A 14,299-nucleotide genomic window follows, 5' to 3' on the forward strand; every position below is an offset into this window, starting at 1 on the left:
AAAGCAACAGCCTAAGAACCAGAGCCTGCAAGGTAGAGGTAGTCATTTTAAGTGTCTAGGATAATCTTGGAGCTTTGTACTTAAGTGTGTGCATATCCTTGTGGTTTTTCCAGGGTGTGGAGGGAAGCACGGGACCGCATTGTGGGTTTTCCTGGCCGGTACCATGCGTGGGACATCCCTCACCAGTCCTGGCTCTACAACTCCAACTACTCCTGTGAGCTGTCCATGGTGCTGACAGGTGCTGCCTTCTTTCACAAGGTGAGAAACGGTTTGGTAAGGATGGCGTGCGCTTGGTAAGACTTGAGCCTCTGTGTGGTAGTGAAATGCTGCCCTCAAGACGGCTTTCCTAGTGCTTCTTATATGTCTCTCCTCTTCTAGAATTAAGTTATTTCTGTTTTTAAAGACTGATCAAGATGCTTAGAGCAACTCTGGAATAAGAAGTCAGGATGAGAAAGCTGTCTGCACAATTGCATGTAGGCCGCTAGGAAAGTACGTCCGTCTTTCTGGGCCTCGCCCCTCCCTCTGTAGAAATTGGGGGCACAGTGCTAAACTGCCATTCAGTGTCGACATTGCCGTTCCAGATGGGGCCTGGCCCACAGAGGGCCAGTTTGGCCCTCTGACGCAGGCTGGCCACCGGCATGCCAAGCCTGCTAGCAGCTTCTGTGTACTGTGGGTCGAGTGCTGCTTCACTCCTCAGCAGTTAAAGCTCTCCCCGTGCCTCACACCCCGGTTTTCACTGCATGTCCAAAATGCAAAACCTCCAGTTCTTGCTCCTCTCCTGCACTGTTACCACTAACCTGTTCTTTTTTTCTTTTTTTTTTTTTTTTGCTCCTGACTCTCTTCTTTCCGCTTCTTGTCTATTCTGTAAAGTAGCCCCCAGCCACATGTGGCTGTTGAGCACTTGGAATGTGACTGGTCAGCACTGAGATGTGCTGTGAGCGTAAAGCGCACACAGATTTTGGAAACTTAGGGTGAAAGAAGGCAAACCATCTCAATAACTTTTTATATCATTGTATGCTAAAATGTAGTTATTTATTTTACTGTTTCTTTTTGCTTTTAAAAATGTGGCTACTGGAAAATTTGAAACAACAAATGTGACTCACATTATATTTCTACTGGACAGCGCTGCTCTTACCTTCCCTCCCAGACCCTTCCTCCAGGCCCCGAAGAACCCTGTTCTGAGATAACAAAACCGCCGGCACCCCCACGGAGCACCTGCTCTGTCTCCCTGACCTGACTGAACTTGGCTTTTCTGAGGACAGAGCTGCCCCTTTAGCCAGTTCCTGTGTTTCTTCCATGAACAGGGATGGAGGCTACGTGTGTCCCCAGTTTGTGCTTCAGAGCAGGGGAAGTGTAGAGAACTATTGTCACTGCTTACCAATGACACTCCTAGACAATTCTCAGCTGTCACATAACGCCTCATTTGAGGCTCACAGCATCTGTCTTGTTGCTGCCACCCTCCAACCTCGTAATCCTTCCCTCACGGTCATCAAGGATGTTGGCACCTGGCTTGTCATCTAACCTCCACTCCATGCTGTCTGTCATTCTGGGTGACTTCATTGCCTGTAAGGGAGACCCACCCTCTACCTTGCCCTCCCCATAAATGTTGAAGTAGCTCCGGGGTCTAGCTTCACCTAGTGCCCTCCTTACTGTGTGTTTTCCTGCGACGTTCTCTCATCCTCTCAAAGTCTTGCGGCTTTTCTTAGCACCTCTAAGCAGATGATTTCTGTATCTGTGTTCCAGCCTTGGCCCTTCCTTGAGGTCTGTACTCATGTATTTGTTTTCAGGACATTCCCTGTGTGTCCCTCTGGTACTTCAAACTGACACTTTTCCAAAAACCCCTCATCCTCTCTCCCCCTCCCTTACTGTCCTTCAGATCTTGTGTCCCTCATGGATTGCATATCTGAGATGATGGTATTTTGCAAGTCATCTTAAATAGAACCGTGAAAGTCATCTTACTAGGGACATTTTGAACCAGCCAAAGAAGTCACTAAATTTTAGCTCTTTTTTTTTCCTTTTTAAAATGTAATGTGAAGCCGATGTGCTCATCTGATTTTTGAACCTTGCCCTTATTCTTATTTTCCAAATGAGGGTGGGCCTTGGTTGGGCTGGGGATGGCAAGTACGGTTAGAGAACCTCTGGCTGGACAACCATACCTACTTGGGGGTCACTTGTTTTCACGCTGGTCATCTGAGAAAGCCAGTCATTTTAGCAGGGTCTGCTCCTGCCTTGAGAATTGGTCTGCCTCTCAAATTCTCTGATCACTCTTTAAAAGTTACAGTAGTCAGCCCTGACTGGTGTGGCTCAGTGGGCTGGGTGTTGTCTCATGGACAAAGGGCCACTGGTTCAATCTTGCTTAGGGTACATGCCTGGTTTGCAGGCCAGGTCCCTGGTTGGGAGTGTTCTAGAAGGAACTGATTGATGTTTCTCTCCCTCTCTTTCTCATTCCCTTTCCCTCTGTTTAAAAATAAAGAAATACAGTCTTTAAAAAAAGTTATAGTACTCAGATCCTTCTACATTTAAGTAATAAATGAACAATGAAACTTGAGGGTTTTTTTCTGTTTGAAAACCTCAAGTATAGTGGTTACAAACTAGCATCTTCGGTGGCTGACAGAAGTATTTATGTAGCCCTCCACCCCCATGCTGTCTCACACACTTCCAGGGTTTAAGAATCGGAGGAGCTGACACAAGGACCTGGACCTTAACGGAAGTGAAGGTGGGGCCACACCAGCCATGTGTCTGCCCGGCACCGCCGGGCTGGAGCTGCGTGGCCGTGGTTCCCCGTGTGCGGGCGTGTGTGTACTGATTGGCCCCGTGGCTCTGTCTTACACCTGTTTCGTCACTCCTTTATTTGCCCTACTTGTTTGATCCTTGAGAGCAATTAAGTTGTTCATTCCCTAATCTGGAACAACTTTTTTTTCAACTACAGTCGACAGTCAATATAATAGTAGTTTCAAGTGTACAACATAGTGGTTAGAAATTTATGTGCCCCCCCCCACCCATAAGTCTAGTACCCAGCTGGCACCATCCATAGATATTACAGTATTATTGACTGTCTTCCCTGTACTGTTCTTTGCATCCCCACGACTGTTTTGTAACTGCCAATTAGAATTTCTTAATCCCTTCCCTTTGTTCACCCAGCCCCCAACACCCCACCCATTTGGCAACTGTCCGCTTGTTCTCTGTGTATATGAGTCTGTTTCTGTTTTGTTTAGTTTGTTTTTCTAGATTCCACATATTAGTGAAATCATATGGTGTTTGTCTTTCTCTGTCCACTAATTTCACTCAGCATAATGCCCTCTAGTGGACAATCGTTTTTTGATTGTAAGTGCTGATCAATAAAGTTTTGAACCTGCACCTCACAAATAGGTATATTTATTTATGAAGTATATCAATATTTATATGTGTGTACTATCATACTTACAGGAATTTTGTAAGGTTGAGATAAAAATGAAATAAAGTTTCAAAGTATTGTCACTAAATTCTCACATTTTAGTGAAGGCAGTGTGATTGAATATGCCTTATTGCTTCTGGAAACCTTGATGTGACCCTGCGTCACGGTGAGTGAGAGGTCGGTTTCCAAGCTGAGCATATTTCTGATGCTTGGTTTGAATCACTGTCCTTGGGAGAAACGCCTGTTTCTGGGCTCGCTGAGTCACGACCTTCGTCTGCCAGTTTGGGAGCGTTTTGCTGGAATTGACTAGGCTTTCCATCGTCTATGATGCCATTCAGCTTTTTTGCAAAATAATGAGAAGGTTTTATGTTTTTTATATTTTAGAGTAGGCTCTAACTTTATTGCAGCTTTTCATTTAGGAGATTTTTAAACAGGTTACAGACGTTTCTTCTATTTTTTAAAATATGTTTTTTAATAGACTTTCATAAATTATTTTTGGCATCAAAATTACATCATAGTGAAAATACTTCTAAACATTTGTTTTCTTTTGAGTTCACCATTTCTTAAGTACCATAGTTTGCCACCAAACCAGCAAACTCCTGTGTGCTACAAAAATTTTATGGTCAGTTTTTTCACTATGTACATTCTACATTTATGGTAATAAAATACACAAGTCTGTTTTCTTGGGCACCTCACCTGTTCATTCCTCATCACCATACTGCAGCGCATCACAGTTCACACGTGCCCTGCTCCACAGCACTTGCCCATTGCCGTGGTGTAAACATTCCTACTGTGGCTGGTTTCAGGTTACTCCGTGAGTCACTGAACATGGATTTGGGAAGGGATGGGCATTTGCACATCTTGTATAGTGGTTTCACCATATAGCTGTGATAGACATAAATAACATCAAGCTAACAGTAAAGTTTAATGAGTAATAGTAAAATAGAACAAATTAATTAAGAAGTGATGAGCTTTAGGTTTTTATCGTTTTTAAGTATAACTTATTTAACTGTGCAATTATATTTTTAATAATGGCTATTTTTCATAATGAGCTCACAAAAATTCCTGAGTAGTCTCACATATTTCTGAAAACTCAGCAGTCCACATTCGTGAGCAGGTGTGGTCACGAGTGCAGGTCCTGAATGCAGGGCATTCAGAACTTAGGCTCTTGGTCTGAAGGAGACGGGAAGCCGCGGAGGGTTCAGCAGTCATGTTCACTTGCCCACCTCACGGCACACAGAGACTGACTGCTAAAATTGGGCGGTGCACCAAAAATATGTTTTTTGCCGATCTGACAGAAAAATAGGTATAATTTTGATTGTTCCACACTGGATGGCTGTTGTAGTATTGGCTGTTGTCATTTCTTTTTTAAATTTGACAATCTAAGGAAAACGAGGTCAGCACCCCTGACTAAATGGTCAGCTATTGCATGTTTAAAAAATTTTTTTTCAAGTGATATTCTTATATTTTTAAAATATTTTATTTATTTTGAGAGAGAGGGGAAGGGAGGGAGAAAAACATCAATGTGTGGTTGCCTCTCGCCGTGCCCCCCACTGGAGACCTGGCCTGCAACCCAGGCATGTGCCCTGGCTGGGCATCGAAACAGCCACCCTTGGGTTCGCAGGCTGGCACACCAGCCAGGGCTGTTTTAAAAATTTTTGCGGCACATGGTTGGAAATCTCTGGTGTAGCATAGAGGAGTGACGGGACTCGTGTTTTAACATGATCACAGTGCTGTGCTGAGAACGGACCGCAGGGAGGAAAACAGGGCAGTGGGGAGACTGCTTAGACAGCAGGAGTGCTCCAGGGAAGGTGGCGGCCCGGAGCAGGGAAGCCACGGCACTTGGAGAGAAGTGAGCAGGTTCTAGAATCTGTGAGTGAGGCACGGGGAGATGGGCAGTTCATGGCTCAGCGACTTACCGAGCACCCTGATGGGTAACCAGGCTCTCGCCCTCACGTATCCCCCATTGCCATGGTCAGAGGGAGAATGCTGTCCAGTGGAACCAGTGTCTGACCTAAGTACCAAGGAGATAAAACTGAAATTGTGACTCTCAGAGGGGGTTATAATGGCAATTTGGAAGGGGTAATTAATTATTCACCGTAAAAGATCTGCCTTGCAGGATGTTAAGCATCCCTGGCCCCAACTCCCTAAATGCCAGTGATTGCTCCCTCCCTCCCCCCACTTCCTACCAGCCTACCTGCACATTTTTGATGAAAGCCAAGAGAAGTGTGGCCTGTAACAGAGTGTGTGATTGTTTTTCCATCCCCAACAGTATTATGCCTACCTGTATTCTTACGTGATGCCCCAGGCCATCCGAGATATGGTGGATGAGTACATCAACTGTGAGGACATCGCCATGAACTTCCTTGTCTCCCACATCACTCGGAAACCTCCCATCAAGGTGAGGGTCCCGCTGCGGAAGGGGCTGGGGTGCATGTGGACATAAGTGACTCAGTTTGCAGTAGCGCAGTGTGTGGCCCCATCTGGGAGTCCTCCCCTGTAAGTGGGGGTGACGGTGCTGCCCCCTTGAGAGTAAGTGAGCGGTGAACAGCAGCTCCTCACCCCTAGGGCGTGAAATGGACAGAACTCGGAGAGTTGGAAACTTGGGGAAATGTTACACCTTCAGTTTTTACTGATCTCTAACTGGAATCTAGCATTTTCATCAGTTAGGAAACGGGCTACAATTCATGAGAGCATTTGCAGTAACTGATTTGTCACCGGTAGAACTCACATTTTCATACCACATTTGCTGCCATATCTCAAAGTATCACCTGTGTTAATCACTGCTTTGGAATTTTGGTAGTTATTGTTAAATCTCCTTAATTTATTACTAAATTATTATCTCCTTACTAAAGGCATTTATTAAAAAGCCTTTATATTACTGTATCTTAGTATAGCTTGTTTCCTTTGTAACCTCATGTGGTCATTTTATGCATTTAAAGGCATTTCAGGGTGGAGCCTACAGACTTTGACAGATTGCCAAACCAGCGTGGAGGGGAGTCCATGGCACAAACATTTAAGAATTTCTGAGTTAGTTTATGTAAAGCTCCTAGAATAGTGCCTGGCACATAAAAAAGTACTATATATGAGGTGTTTACTTAAAAACCAAAAGAAAAGTGCTCTCAGAATTCTCTAAATTTGAGTTTTGTTTCTGAGTTCTGAATATATTTGACCAGAATACCAATTTCATGCTCAACGCACAGAAAGACCAGTTCTGTCACCCGTTCTCGGCCATCATTGCAGGGGAGGGTTCCGTGGGCCGGGCAGGCCGTGCAACCATGAGCACCAGAGAGCCTCTGTGTCCATTCAGATCAGTGGTACTTATGACTATGCTCGTCGGGGTTTCTGCTGTAGAATCACAGCTGGTGTCCTCAGGAACAAACTAATCAGGTCTTTTTTTTAATCCTTACCCAAGGACATTGTTTCATTGCTTTTTAGAGAAAGAAAGAGATTAAGGTCTTATTTTTATTACTGTTTAAAAGGCAGATTATTTAATATTATGAAATGATAAATTGCCTTTATGGATATCATTAGTGCTCCGAGCAGGTAGTAATTGGGTGTGTATTTTTTTTTTTTACATTGTGAAGGTAAATTCTAGACTAAGCAGCCAGCAGCATCCTAACAGTGGTGATCACACCCTGCCTCTGGCGGGAAGCATGTAGTCACCAAAGGCAGCGGGTGCATGCAGCAGAGGGGAGCAGAGGGGCCGACAGCACTGGGGCCCTGCACCCAGCGCCCGTCTGCACCCTGGAGGCCTTCTCCAAGCCAGGCTCAGGGACTTAAGGTTGCTCCTGACTACCCCATAGTTTTCTGTATCCCCAGCTTTCTGCCAAAGTCTCACAAAAGGATAATTAGCAAAATAATGCGTTCAATTGTATGGGTTTAAAAAAAAAAACAGTTGAGAATGATAATAGCCACAATTATGTCAGTAAAAGTAGTATGATTGCCAAGTACAGTGGTAGATCTGCTATAAAACAATGAAAAACATGCTTCTTTGTAAACTTTAAGGTTAGGGAGGCAAAAGTCTTATAAAGAAATGAATGATTGGTGAAATTTTTATTCTTTATTTCCTTTCTTATGTAGCCAGGGACTGGACTTCGGCCAATACACATGCTTCTCTTAATACCTCCTGAGTAGCTTAGAGACATCTATGAAAACTTAAAGTCTCTGAGTGATGAGGTGATGAGGCACCTCATGCTGTCATAGGTCACCTGGAGCTCTGACAGACATGATGAATTTTTCACCTTCGTTAAAGTGTGTTTCTTTTACTATGTCATCAGGCCCATGTTTCATTAGCTAAACCATTTCTTTAGTGTAGAGACAGAAGTAACTTGCACTTGCGATACATGCTTCTCACCAAGTGGAAAGTTAAAAGTGAAGTATTCTGTGAATTTTCTCAGTCTTACGGGAGTATAATAGGAGTTCAATTCAAGATTAGGATACCTTTTTAAATCAAAGGCTTAGTAAGTTAAGGATGTCTTCAAATTCTGAGTTAATTTCTTCAAATTCCAAGTCCAGTTATGTAGTTCATAGTATAAAACCAGTTTGTACTACATTTTTATGAACTTACCTAATTTTTTAAAAAGATTTCATTATTATTTTTGGAGAGATGGGAAAGGAGGGAGAAAGAGAGGGAAAGCAACACTGATGTGAGAGCGAAACACTTATCAGTTGCTTCTGGTATGCCCCCATCTGGGGACTGAACCCACAACCCAGGCATGTGCCCTGACCGGGAATCGAACCTGCAAACTTTTGTTTTGCAGAGTGATGCTGAACCAACTGAGCCACACCAGTCAGGGCAACTTACCTAATTTTTAATTTAATTTTTTATTTTTTAAAAAAGATTTTATTTATCTTTAGAGAGAGGGGAAGGGAGAGAAAGAGTGGCAGAGAAACATCAGTGTGTGGCTGCCTCTCGCCGTGCCCCATACTGGGGACCTGGCCTGCAACCCAGGCATGTGCCCTGACTGGGAATCGAACCAGTGACCCTTTGGTTCACAGGCCAGCACTTAGTCCACTGAACTACACCAGCCAGGCCTGTATTAACATTTTATATCAAAAGGGCACATTGATCCCAGTTAATGAGCCAATATTGATATACTGTATTACTGAAGTCCATTCTTTGTTTGGATTTCCTTAGTTTTTTCTCAGGTTTTTTAAAAACCTAGAACGATTATGTAGCAGAATAGTATAAAGCACAGTAAAGAGCCCTATGTGAGCAAACTGTGTGCCCTAAAGTCTGAGTTGCCACATTCTTGGAGCACATTCCATGATACCCTGGGCAGAAAGGCTGGCTGGAGCACAAGGAGCCGACTCCATATCACCAGTCTGCATCCAGGGCACATGGAGTGAGGCCAGACAGGTGACACCTGCTCCCCTAGTGGACCCCAGAGGAGAGGCTCTGGGCCTGGCAGGGACCGCCAGACCCCAGAGAGTCCGCAGCAGACGCATGAGCCCCCAGGGATCTATTCCCTACAGTTCCCTTGTCCACATCGCCACTAACCGGGGAGGTTAGAGGAGTGACACATGAGCTGCCGTCAAGCCAACGCTCGGCCTCTCGGTCAGCAGGGATAAACACCAAATGAGGCTGCAGGTGAGCTTAGACAGAAGCGAGCATAGCAGGTGAAGGGTCCCAGAGGCCCTTAGCACCCAGCACAGCAGGAGGGAGCGGGAGATGTGTGGGTTCCCCCGTGTCACTGTGTCCAAGTGACTGTGTCCAAGTGTCAGATCCTCTTCTGCTGTCCTGGCACGACTGCTACAGTTGCCGCCACCTCCAAACCTCAGATTCCCAGACACCTCAGACTCCCCCCCTCCCCCGGACGCCGGGGTCAGGGTCTGGGCCCAGAGCCAGCTGGGCCCGGGAGGCAGAAGGCGTGGCTCTGAGAGGAGGAAGGAGATGGCTGGGAAGTCAGTGTCTTTATCTGCTCCAGGATCACTTGCCTGTTTCGGATTTTACATAAATGGAATCAAAAAGTATCACTTCTCCATGTTTCTTAATCTTGCTTTCATGTTTTTTAAAGGTTTTCCTCAGTATTTTCCATTTTGGATAATTCTAGTATACTTTTTCATCGCTAACACTTTCTTTGTACCTGTCAATTGAGTGTCTGATTTAATTCAATATACTTTTCATTTCTGTTGTTCTGTTTGGTTCCTTTTCATATCTGTTGGGACTTTCTGATAGTCCCTTGTTTCTTATATTGAACTTTGAGAAAGCTTTCAAAATTTCATTGTAGTAGTACACACATTTATTGTTATGGCCACTGTCTGATCATCCCGCTAGTTTGCAGTGTTCTGGGGTCTGATTCTGTTGTTTCTGCAGATTTTTCCCGCATGTAGCTCATTCCCTTCTTGTGACTTTTGACTGTGAGATCATATTCTGTGGGATTTTATTTATGGTGTTTTTTTGAGATCTAAATTGCACCCGAGAAGATATGCACTCACTCTTTCTATGTGCCTGGGCCGCTGTCTGCCTGGGGCCTGTGTGAGGGATCGGCATCCGGGGCTCTGCAGGGCTCTGTGAGGCTCTGTGGGGCACACCGCAGCTCAGCTGCAGCCTCAGGTGTGCTCGGCCGCTTGTGCCGTGCATTCTCGGAGCTGCAGTTTCCTTCTCCACTCAGAGCTGAGACCGAGAAGGAAGCATTTCCTGCTGCTGCTCTTTGTGGGGCTGCCTCCCTCCCACGCGTGTCACGTGTGTATAGGGCCCAGTGGTTCAAAAAGTCTCTGGTCTGATCTCACGGCTCTTGCCTCCCGAGCCTGATAAAGACCCGCACTCCTGGCCATTTCACTGGACTCAGGCCTTTTCATTACTTTGGCCTCTAAGTGTTTTATTTTTCATTACAAGCTCAAATGTATATTTAAAGAAGTGGTTTATATATGTTGTTCTGCTTTTTCAGGTGTCCTGTGCTGAGGGGGTTCATGTTATCTGGGCTGCCACATGGTTGACAGTGAAACTGTTACCTTATTCTTCACACTTTTCTAATTGCTTGAAATTTCATGATAATAACTACTAACCTGTAATATGCCCACTTTCCTGTGTCTTTAGATGCAACTTTCTTAAACATTTTAAAAAATAGATATGTAGTATTTTATAATTATCTAGTCCCTTTTTGGTGGGTAGTTTTCCAGTGTTTTGCTATTAAAAACATTGGTGAAACAAACAACTTTATTCCTACCTTCTGCTGTGCCACCATGATGAATACTGAAGTCAGGTTACTGACACAGGTAACACAAAACATTTTCAGGCTTCTGGTGCCTACTAAGTACAGGCGTTTGGAAAGAGCACCTTCACTACTGACGTGGGTATGTCCATGTCAGGCAGATGGCCCCGGGCACTGGCCCGGCTCCCTCTGTGCGTGAACGTGGCCGTCGTGGCTTCTCCGTGGGAACGGAAGCGGCGCATCGGTGATGCTGCAGGGTTTCTGCCGGGTTCAGCCCCTTGAATCTCACTCTGCTCCTCCCTCCTCGTTCCCAGGTGACCTCACGGTGGACTTTCCGATGCCCAGGATGCCCTCAAGCCCTGTCCCATGACGATTCCCACTTTCACGAGCGGCACAAATGTATCAACTTCTTTGTCAAGGTGTACGGCTACATGCCCCTGCTGTACACTCAGTTCAGGGTGGACTCTGTGCTCTTCAAGACCCGCCTGCCCCACGACAAGACCAAGTGCTTCAAGTTCATCTAGGGGCACGGCCGGTTCTGGGGAGAGGAGGAGCAGAGTGGGGGGCGGGTACTCCTAAGGTTCCTAATCACTGAAGGACCTCAGGGACGCCCACTGCGTGGGTGGCCCAGACCCTCTGCTAGGAGAGGCGGCAGGAAGAGCGGAAAGGAAGTGGCTGCCTTTCCCTACAAGCTGGCCACACTGGGCCTGGAACCCTGGCCAGAGGGTGCTGGGGTCCCCACACAGGGCACTGGCTGATAGCTGACACTGAGGGTTGGGGGCTCCGGACAGTCACTCACACGGCTCATGAGCCCAGGACCGCTGGCTTGTGGTTTTTAAATTCAGTAACAACTATTATTATTTAAAAAGAAAAAGTTTCAGATTTGCCATTCAAGGTTTATTTATATATGTGTGCATATATATGTGTGTATATATATATGCACACACACTCACATATACATATATATATATATATTTGGGGGAATTTGGAATTTCTGCCTATCTCATGAAATGAGGGGCCACCGAAGCCCCTGATGCTCTGTCTTTGGTGGAGCTGGATCCTGGCCCTGTGGTATTCAGCTCGTCCTTCCCTATCACCTCCACCCTCCCCGGGGCGTCCTTGTGCAGAAACCAGGAAGGACCGGGCTGGACCTCTCATGGGGGCCTGGGCGGGATAAAGCCTGTGGGTTTGTTCCTTCCTCCGATCCGCCGCCAGCCGGCGGTCTGTACCTCACGTGTCCTCTCCCGGGTCCCCGGGGGCCCTGCGTCTTCGGGAGGTTGAGCTTCCTCGGGCGGGGTCAGTGGTGTCTGAGGAGTCGTCGTCAAGTCCTGCGTCCAGGACTCGTTCCTGCTGTCCTGCCCTCCTCCCCGCTGGAGCCAGAGGGAGGGAGGAAGGAGGCCCACAGGCAGCACCCCCACAGGCTCTTTCTGCTCAGCCCTCCCAAATGGGCTTCACCCCTCGTGGACGAGAATGGACACCTGGCAGGCTGCCCTCCCAGGGGTGGTCTCATGTGGTTTGCGGGTCGGCTTTCTCTCCGGGATGGGGAACAGGTGAGCATCCTCTGCGCCTCCTGACCCGGCTGGCCGGTGGGTCTTACACAAGGCACCTGCCTTGGCATGAATACCTTGGTGAAATTCACCTTCCCCTCCACCTTTGTCTGGACCTGCACCGTGTGTTACCTGTCGTTCTTGGGTCCCTAATGCCTGGTTGGTGCCAGGACCCCCTGAGGTTGGGTGTGTGCCAGAAGAGCGGGAGGGCGGGACCTGCTGTGCTCAGCTCAGATGCAGCCCGACCGTTTCACAGGCATTTTCACCCCATGTTACCTCTCGGGCTTCAGCTTCTATTTCCTGGGCTGAAATGGAATTAGGCTCGTTTTTCTTTTGGTGGTGGTGGCAGTAGGAGAACCGAAGAGGGTGTCAGTGGCGTGTGGCAGGGATGTAGCCCATGACCTCCACCATTTTTCTGGACCCCACTTCCTTCCAGCGAAGCTGAGTGTGGCTGGTTTTCTGCAGCTGGACAGAAGCTCAGGTCTGCCCCAGTCATGCACTTGCCTTAAGCCAGTTCCGTCTTCCCCAGACCCGGCACCCTGTGCTTCTGTTTCTCGGGGGCACGTTCTCCTGTGACCTGCCCGTTCCAGTGGCTCTCTTCCAGTGTCATTTTGAAGCCAGGCTCTGTACTGCAGATCCTGCCCAGCTGCAGGGCTTGCCTGGCCGCGGGGCCGAGCCCTGGGCAAAGAGGACCAGGGCCACCGTGCCCAGGACCTGTGGGCCTCCCACGGTGCGCACTGGCATCTCCGGTAGCCCTCCTGCTGAGGCAGCCGCCTGGGAAATGGAGTTGTGCTTCCCGGCAACCCGGCAAAGAGGCCCAGACTCCCTGCATCCCAACTTTCTAACACCCTGTCCTTGACTTCTGACTTCCTTCTTTTTAGCAGTAGCCTTCTTCCCTCTGGGAAGCCAAAGAGTGTGGTGTTTTGAGCTATGTACGTGGCTGCTATTTTTATCTTGTTTATTTTCATGTGAGGAACTCATGAACTGCCCTTCAGAGGGACCTGGTGAGGAAGGAGTGGTCTTTGTCCAGACCCCTGTAGTGGAGCCAGATCATCGCATCCCGAATGCTGCTGGCAGACCCAGGAGTAGCGGCATGGTCTGAGGTTACGGAGGGTGTCAGCGTGTGCTGTGGGGAAGGTTGGGATGCCGGGCTGCAGACAAGGACAGCACTACGCGGGCCTGAATGGACACGGACACAAAGGACCCCGAACAGAAGGCTCTGGTGGACACTTCACGGAAACAGCCGTGTTCTGAAGGGACACTCCTGGAAGCAGGAATCAGGGCAGTCAGTTCTTTGAGGTTGGGGTTAGGAGCTCTTGGAGCATGGCCCCTGGGTTTTGCAAGATGGCTTGGGGCCAGGCCCAGCTCTGTGCTAAGAATGCCTTTGATGCTGATCAGTCACCTTGGGATCCCAGATGCCACCTACGTAGTGGAACACGAAAACAGCTCTGACGATTCACCAGGGTTTTGTTGGCCGTCCGAAGGTAGCACCTGGTCACCTGGTCTCTGCTCCCAGGGCCAATGTCTTTGCTCTCCAGCTGGTTGGTCAGCTCTTCCCTGTGAGAGGCATCCCTCTAAGTGAGTGCCTCCCAAGGTGCTTGGCAGGCCATTCCGAGCTCCTGCACCTCGGGCAGTGTCCTGTGTGTGGCCGAGTCTCCAGCAGGGCCTGCGCCCCAAGCCAGTGGGGCCCTGCCCGCAGGGATAGGGCGGCCGAGTCTCCCGTAGCTGCCTGCCATGTGCTCAGGGAGCTTGGGGTTGAAATGATGGGGTCACCAAGGGGGAAGCCCTCCGACATCCCCGCCATGTCCACCTCCCCACTCCTTGCCAGTCCTGAGCACAATGGTCTGACATTGGACTTTTGTAAAAAAGAAAAAAAAATAGTAAATAAATAAATGGAGACTAACTCAAGCGGCTTGGAGGTCTTTTGTGATTTTCCTCTGTGAGGAAGAGCGACCTGAGAGGAAGCGCCTGCCTGAAACCAGGGAGCCACCAGCGTGCGGCTGGCCGGGGCCCCGCCCAGGCGATGCTGTGGACGCACGTGGGCGTGGCAGCTTGCCTGCATCAGTTTCTGGGGTTAGCCGTTTGGTTACCAGGAGAGGAACTTAGGTGTCATTTAACCGGTGTGAGTGGGATGGGGGACGGCATGTGGCACGTATGCCGCCTTTATTTCTCATGGCAGTTGTGGGAAGCGTGGGTGCGGC

General features: G+C 48.0%; 1 protein-coding gene across 3 annotated transcripts in view; it reads left to right on the forward strand.

The window, feature by feature from the left end:
- EXTL3 (exostosin like glycosyltransferase 3) overlaps window positions 1–14,006 on the forward strand; it is a 104,806-nt gene extending 90,800 nt beyond the window's left edge. For all 3 annotated transcript variants that reach the window (XM_045830988.1, XM_045830986.1, XM_045830987.1), the window contains exons 5-7: window positions 114–258; window positions 5,667–5,795; window positions 10,866–14,006. In XM_045830988.1, coding sequence (XP_045686944.1) covers window positions 114–258; window positions 5,667–5,795; window positions 10,866–11,075 — 484 coding nt within the window. In that variant the 3' untranslated portion in view covers window positions 11,076–14,006. The remainder of the gene's footprint in view (window positions 1–113; window positions 259–5,666; window positions 5,796–10,865) is intronic.
- The last annotated feature ends 293 nt before the right edge of the window (window positions 14,007–14,299 follow it).

This window comes from Phyllostomus hastatus, unplaced genomic scaffold (genome assembly GCF_019186645.2).
Source record: "Phyllostomus hastatus isolate PE091 unplaced genomic scaffold, TTU_PhHast_1.1 phas_contig_159, whole genome shotgun sequence".
Taxonomy (NCBI): Eukaryota; Metazoa; Chordata; class Mammalia; order Chiroptera; family Phyllostomidae; genus Phyllostomus; species Phyllostomus hastatus.